This window comes from Sphaeroforma arctica, assembly GCF_001186125.1.
Source record: "Sphaeroforma arctica JP610 unplaced genomic scaffold supercont1.1582, whole genome shotgun sequence".
NCBI lineage: Eukaryota > Ichthyosporea > Ichthyophonida > Sphaeroforma > Sphaeroforma arctica.
In genome coordinates, this window is record NW_014038976.1 from 1 (window position 1) to 8000 (window position 8000).

Here is an 8000-nt window from a genome sequence, read left to right on the forward strand (position 1 = left end):
CGGTCGAGACGGACAAGGTCACGGAGTACTACGTATCAGGGATGACAGAGACTGGCGATAAGTATAGCCAGTGGGTGAGTTCCGTCCGGACGGTTTGGGAGAACTCATACAAACAACCGACGAATGCATCTGGTTATAGAATGACCATCAATTATATCCGAATTAACAAAGTATCATATCGCTTACCGGCCGCTCGAGAGGTATATGAAAACTCTCGAAATGCGGTTATACAGTCAGCGTGTGACCTCGCTGCAACATATCAACTTTTACTTCACCCCGACTCATGCAAGTATCTCACATATACCACAGCTGATGGGAAGTTTCATCAGCCACGTTGTTGTCTACAAGAAGGAGTTGAGAATGGCTGTTATGATACGCAGCACTACATGAACACAACGTTTGCAATCATCAAGGCATTTAAGGACTACCTTGATGGTGGGAACATAGACCACAAGCAACGGATGCGGCAAACCATTCTGTATTTTCTCGAAGAGCACTGAAACGATCTATTCCGTTTCGTTAAGATATATATAGCGAAGAATATACAGCTCCGGCCCCTAAAATGTCAACCGGGCACCTTGTTTGATGTTGATATGGTGTTTTTTTGGGCGGGAGGAGATAATTAGAACTCAGCTATCCTCTATATCCGTGCACAAACTTTTTTTGATCGACCGCGGCCATCGAATAGACAGGATTTGGTATCCCTTCTTGCAGTGTTATACTTGTTGTCTATATATATCCCAGGATTTGCAGACAGTGCAGCGGTATCATATGACCTGGTCCGTAAAGGTGTATTTTTCCGTTGGGACACCACACATCAGGTCACATACTCGTATCTTATTTTAGCAATCGGGGCAAGTATATGTCTTTATCAACCGCTTCCCCACCAGCGCATTGTAGTTACTCTTGATGCGAGCAACAGAGGAGTATGGGCAGGTATTTTCGTCCAAATTTCTCCTCCAGGTACCCCAGAGTCAGACGAAGAACAGGTTTATATATTGGAGTGCAATGACTACCGACGGGGCCTGGGCTTCCCACCGGTAGATATTCATCCCCATGTGCCACGCCTAGCACTACTTAATCGGGAGACGAATGGTCAATTCCTCCAAGCAGGACGTGTGACGGAGATCGAAATTACTTCGCAGGAACCGCAAGTGAGCGACTTGGCTACCTTTCCGAAAGTAGCATCGATATCATTCGTGTGTGCGGCACATCTAGTACGCCCTGTGCACACACAATCACAAGTTTTCGAGTACCAAGACTGAATCATAACCCCAGTACTAGCTAGCCGAGCCGGAGATGATCATATGTTGACCGACAGGGCAGATGGGTTGCTGGAACCACTGCACGCGGTACCTCTATATGATTGTCTGCTCGAGGACGCCCAATCGCCAACCGACCAGTCTGCAGTCCTGACAAAGACTCTGCAGGTTTCGGAGCAAGTTCTGGCCTCCGAGCTACACCACACCGAACCCTTGCTGGTCACGGACCAGACAACGGCTTTCCCTCCACCTATTGTATTCTCTGACGACATAGACGAACCTATATATGCTATTCGTGACAATTGTCCAGCGCATCAATTATTAAGAGCTCCTGGCCGTACTCGGATACGACCAGAATCACCGACACCAGACATGACTCAACTGCCGGAACCACCTAAAGATGTAGGTACTAAAATAGGTCACTTCTTCCATATCTATCCCATGATCTTCATCCCCAGTAAGCTGAATGATGCCAGCTATGATAAACATCCCGAGATATGTTTATTATTCGTCTCGCGGTGAGGAAGATAGCTTTCTTGTGCCATCGATCTTTCCGTGATACAGTGATCATCGCGGATCACAAACCAACACAGAATATGGTCACAACTCCGGGCTCATACTTGTATTCGAGATCGGTTTTGCACCAGCGCTGGCTGCGTAGCTGAACTGAAGATATCAATGAGATCCGTATCAATATATACTACGTGCCAGACACACTCGCGGTTTTCGGTGACTATTTTTCTCGATGTTTAGATATTACCGATAAACTGTTGGCAGTTGCGGGCTCCCCTGTTGATTGCACCTCACAGGGGCCACCACAGATACCGAAGGTCACAGTGGCTTTTGCGAGTACCAGCACCACGCCCGGTCGTACACACGTTTCCTTAGCTCAATTTACGGACTGGGTTGTGCCACTGGATACATCCGATATCGAAGGTTCGTATCTGAGCTTCAATTGGGTCGATCTGGCCCAGCAGCTATGGGGACCTTTCCATATTGAACTATTTGTTAGCCATGAGGATCATGTGCTAGATGTCAACTGTACCAAGGATGGCACAGGAGCCTATGGTAAAGATGCATACACTGTTGATATCATGCTACATGAACTCCCCTTGGCGGGAAATCGACCAATTTGTGCACACAGAGTATTGTGCGTCCCCTTTTGACCTAACGAGCCGTGGTCTGCCCTGCTCTTTTCGCTTATCCATAGCACCCCCAATTCTTCCCCAACGCAGCATATACCTTTTTACACTAGGGATGGCGTTCGGGAGGTCCTCCTAACTGGCAGTACATTGTACTCGCCCACGTTAAAGGGGCACAACCGTTATTTCGTGTACGACAGGCCTTTTGGCTTCGGGTAGGTCTCTTGAAGCCCTCTAGTGTCTCCATGCCATAGGATACACACCTATCCCTTGTCTAGTGGCTACCAGTGTATTGGGACGCAGGTGCTCCCACTTCATCCTTATACACAACAAAGTCTAATCGCATCCACCGAATGGGCGGATAGCCTCCGTGTACGTCTCGCTCTGCGGGAAGTTTTTGAAGACGAACCTCTCACTCCAGCACAACAACGTTTGGACGCGGACATGCACACGGAGCATTTACAACAGGAGGGTGCTGTCAGCGACGTTCTGGTATATCAGAACCGTACTATGGACCAGAATGCGCTTGCCACTCCTCTAATCCCTCTATCCCAAGTCATACCGCACCGACCAGATACTGATGATGATCTGGATTCCGCACATGTATCAGTGGTCGAGGAGGCATCTATTACTGGGTAACTCCAACGCCCGGCATCTCTCTCTAATTGGATGCAATCATAAGAAATTACACCGGAGGAAATGCTTGCTCGACATCCGCTTATGGAGCCTACTGACGACACCCTGATATCACCCCCGATGATCCGATACCAGCCTGACATGTCAGAACTGGGCCGCCAGCGGGACCATGCCATTGTAGATTATACGGGGGACCTGGCAGGTATCGGGGACGTTTTCGACTTCACTGCGAGTTTCTTTCCTTTCCAGGATGTGCCGCTCGGCACTGCAGCACGAGTGTCAGAGGCCATGAGTGGCGACAATGTGAATGTGCGCTCTCGTCAGGTCACGGCTGAGCCACCTGCTGGATCTCGAAACACTGGATGTTCATGCTCGGGGCTGGGCGGAAGCAATAAAGCCTGGCGCCCGCACACAGCACCGGGTTACAATCGAACCAGTAGTATTAGCGGATATTACTGAGGTCTTCGACCTTCTTTGTATGGACCAACCGGGTGGGCCAGAGATGGTCCTTTGCGTGTTATGGATATGGCACGATGGCTACAGCCGCCTGTTGCCCAGCGCCTCCGTGCACCTACGTAGCAGAAGTGTGCTAGGAATATTTATAGTGCTCGTCATGTGGCGACTACTTCAGAGCTTGTTTACCAACAAAGCTCACACGTGGTCATTTACAGCAACCTGACCGGCCCACCACTATGGGCCACGAAGTTAATCTGAAATACCTGTCTGTTCAGGTGGATGCCGATAACTATAGGTCGATTATCTTGGCACAGGATGGTTGCACCCTCTGTGCTCTTGCACAACCCCTACACCAATCAGAGAATATCGCGGGTGCCCTGATTGACTGTTGTATCTCTCAACTCTTGCCGCGGGGCCATGTCCAAGCATATGTTGTGGACAAGGCTAGTGTATTTATATATGATAAAGTCGAACGATATGTGAAAGAATACAATGCACACATCCACCCGGTTTCCACAGAATAACACAGTGGAAACTATTGAAGTCCTTGCTCGTACTGTTAAATACTAGCAAAACCGATCACTAGATGTTGGCCTTCACCATCAGCGGAGGGCGGGCTATGGTGCCTAGATTTGTACCAAACTATGATGCTGCGCACTCTAGTGTTGTTAATATCACATCCTACGCCTCGGAGACAGGCAGGGTTCACCCTCACCACACAGATGTCCTTGTTGAAGCAGTACATAATAAAGCTCTTGGATGTTTGGACCCCACGCTTTCCATTAGCCAGATACCTCTCCTCTGTGACGAACAGGCTGTGGAGTCTGTTGCAAAGGAACGGGCAGCGAAAAAGTTGTCGGCTGACTGATACAGGATTGATGCTCCGATGATTGCGATTATGCATGTTGGGCAAACACGCATATCGCCTGGACAACCACAGTGGTTAACGCGATTATGGAACACCGGCTTACACCCTCCCTACTGGGTATAGCAAAATTATTCTAATCACCATACAAACCTACCTTCAACAAATCTACTGTACCATGTCATCGCTCAAGGAAAACACACCAGTTACCGGATAGAATTGATCGAGACTGTACCTATCAAGTAATACATAGTAGCAGATTGTTACATCGCTGCTGCCATTGAGTGTACAAGAGGAAAAGACATCATATCCCCTCGCACCCCCTTCATCGAATTAGATGAATGTAAGATGGATATGTCCGCGCACGAGTTCATAATACCTATTGTTCTCTGTCAAACCGCGGTAAAAATAAATAAATTGCCGCTAATTTTAAGTTCCATCGATGGGCTCTCAAATTGTCATATACCTCCTTGATACTGATCGTGCGTTGCGGTCAGATTGGCTTAATCCCGCGCAAGTGAGACAGTTGGAAATCGCGCACACATCCCCTCATCGAATGTCAACCCTGATAACCTGTTTTAGAAAAAGAACGCATCTTACAGAAACCATACCGCAATGGCACGACTCACATAGCTTTATATACCATATGACTGGCAAGCCAGTGTTTGTATATGATTACGTGCAGATATTTGCGATTGTCTTACAAAAGCTCATACAGACACGATTTTAATGTTCATCACAAAAGAGACTAAATAAACCGCACATACTGCTTGTTAAAGACGGTGACTCACCCAAGATACGAGCTTGCATATATCAGACAATTGCATTTATATCCAACTTTTCTGCACGGATTGTCCGGCTTGCCTGAAGGCGTCATGGTATCAGTTTAGGTTTCTGTGTGACGTGGTGTGCCCCGCAGTCCGTGTTTTGGTTTCATACTTTTACAGGCTATTATCATGCAAGTCTTTGTATCCGCCTGACTATACATTATAATTATAAATCGGCTACTTTCCTTGTACACATCCATTAGCATTGATATATCATTATCTCTCGAGAATTCCTTACCTAATTATTCGAATTTTAAGTATCTATATCATTTGAAGGTTTCGTGTCACATTTTTGTTTACCTAGATATGAATGCATGCAACAGCTCTTACGTTCTGTCCTATATGGCAATAGTTGATAATTGAGGCAATAGTTGATGCCAACGGTAGTATATGGCGCCCAGTATTATCCGATTCAACAGAATACGACTTATTTGTTGCAATTAATAGTTATGATCAATATCTGCGTTCTCGTACCACGTGGTTGTGACATCAGAGTGGGCGAACTCGATTTTGTGATGGGGTTGCTTTTGAAGAGCGAATTTCGGGCTTCTTCTATATATTGCGGTAAGGGGTCATGCCTTTCCTTCTTTCAGTGCTGAAAATAAACCAAACATTAAAATACAAATACCGAAGAACAATTTGTTTTGTTTTGCCAATTGCTCTTTTGCTGCCAAACGTTGTGTGCTACACCTATTCTTACCCGATATGATAGGAGAACCTTAATATCTTGCAATTTTATGAGATTTTTCTGACGAACACCAGAATGATAGGATTGATTTCGTGAGTATGAGTGCCTGTTGATGCTCCGGCCGTCCGGATGGAGATCTATAAATTAGCCATCCGAAGGGTCGAACGAACGACACTTCTGAACAGACGACTCAAACAGAGTATGTATGAAGGGTATAAACAACTATGCATCGGCGGTTACGATTATCACATTCTCTTTTTACACTTCCCACCACCCCCACCTGAGCAGATAGGAAGCTTCTCTATTCGCCGAAGGGTTCTCCTGAGGAACTCTCAGTGAGGCTATGTAAGGGTTTGCAGAGACATTCAACGCCCGAGCCGGTGTACTTAATGAAGTATACGTAGCTTGCCTACTTCTCAACTCAGAAATAGAACTTCGTCATACAAAAGCTAGAAGAAAGAAATACAATTGCTTCCAGCATACGCAGTGGAGGAGTGTATATCTCAATATTATTCATAAAATGAGATTAGTGACCCATATACATAATAATAAAAATTGGTTTATCTACTCGATGACTCAAGTTCAAAATATCAACCGTAGACACAAGACAGAAAAACCTCATCCACAGAGAAAATTTATATAGATATAGCAGCGCCTTGCTAGTACTCTATCATCCAGGCCCCTGCAATATAAATTTCAAATTTGGCTCCACAGAGACTTCGACGGCAACATTTGTTCACCGGGGTGAACCCGGGGGTCTGATGCAGGCTCTTTAGGGGGTTTAAATTATAGGTCTGGCAAAGTACACAAATCAAACATTAAGCACTTCAACCGACCGAGTCGTGAATACATGTCACCTTCAGTTATAGTAGGGAATGAACATCAATAAAGTTACATGTAAATATGTGTAGTGAATACGCAAAAAGAAAAGAAAAATCAAGTATAGAAACGAGGTAAGAAATGATTAAACTTAAATATAACAAAGATACACATTGACATACGACTTCTTACCGTCTGCTGGGTTGTCTTTCCGTGTTGGAAAACATTTCTGCACTTTGTAGATTTGCGATCACCAAAGGAAGATATGGGTTTGTACGGTGTTAGTCTTGCTGGGTATGCCCCGGTCACCACGCAGTATGATCAGTCATAAATGTTTTATACGCAATCATAATAAAAAATTGGAGCCTTAGGCGCATATGAATACATACACAGCAACGCGCATACACCTCTTTTCGATGTCCCCGCGTCAGGTGAGTACTGTTACTGCGCAGAGTATCGATAGTAGTTTCCAATGTGCTTATTTGAGTACACAAGGTGTTAATCGACATACTATTGACTCGGAAGTGACTGTATTATTTCTTCCATGTGTTTCACTCTATCATGCAGCATATCTTTCTCGTATTTCGCGGGCTTTAGATCTACGTGTGCTCTTTAGAGCTTTATTATACACACTTACCTCTTCGTGATGGTTTTGCTCCATCGCAACATTATATGCGTCGTTTTCATGCCTCAATATACAGATTTCGGTCCTCATTAGTCTTTCCTGGGCTGCTTCATCCTCCTCTAGGCTAGGTTGGGTCTTAAGTTCATCCGATTGTTTTCTAATAGTATTGTGGAAGACTTCTTCTGCAACCGCAGCGACTGCTGAGTTATCTTGCGCAAATCACAACTAGTGACAAATGCGGACCAGATACCCAAAAAAAAATGAGCTAAATATTGATTAAAAAAAACATATATAAACAAAAGAATTTATAAATGCACATCATAAGCCTTTGAAAGTCAGACACCAACTAACTCATTCCTGTACTCCAGCTCAATCGTTCGGCTGTTTTCCTGCATTGTAGTAATCTCCTATTTTAGATCTCATAGCCTGGCCTACAATAATTCGATATCATCCTGGGCTGGACGCGAATTCAGTGTCTCCTGTAGCTTTATCACCTCGCTTTGAAGCACTAATTGTTCGTTTAGTGAATTTTCCAGTTGCGTTTGTACAATATACACCTATAGTTGCGTCAAATGAAATCGGAAGTAGTTTTGAGCCACGCATATGGCAGATATCACACGCAGCCACATACAAACATTGTAATGTGTCAGTGGTACACGTGTGTTAGTGAGTCATTCAGA

At 45.2% G+C, this 8000-nt stretch overlaps 2 protein-coding genes across 2 annotated transcripts; both read left to right on the forward strand.

Moving 5' to 3' along the window:
- Positions 1-1307: 1307 nt before the first annotated feature.
- Positions 1308-3043, forward strand: SARC_11230 (hypothetical protein; the record flags this gene model as incomplete). The annotated part of the gene is made up of 3 exons (XM_014294685.1): positions 1308-1664; positions 2072-2330; positions 2826-3043. 3 exons carry the CDS (start codon positions 1308-1310, stop codon positions 3041-3043), a joined length of 834 nt encoding a protein of 277 aa, XP_014150160.1.
- A 60-nt stretch (positions 3044-3103) lies between these two features.
- On the forward strand, positions 3104-3499 carry SARC_11231 (hypothetical protein; the record flags this gene model as incomplete). The annotated part of the gene is made up of 1 exon (XM_014294686.1): positions 3104-3499. One exon carries the CDS (start codon positions 3104-3106, stop codon positions 3497-3499), a length of 396 nt encoding a protein of 131 aa, XP_014150161.1.
- Positions 3500-8000: the final 4501 nt, after the last annotated feature.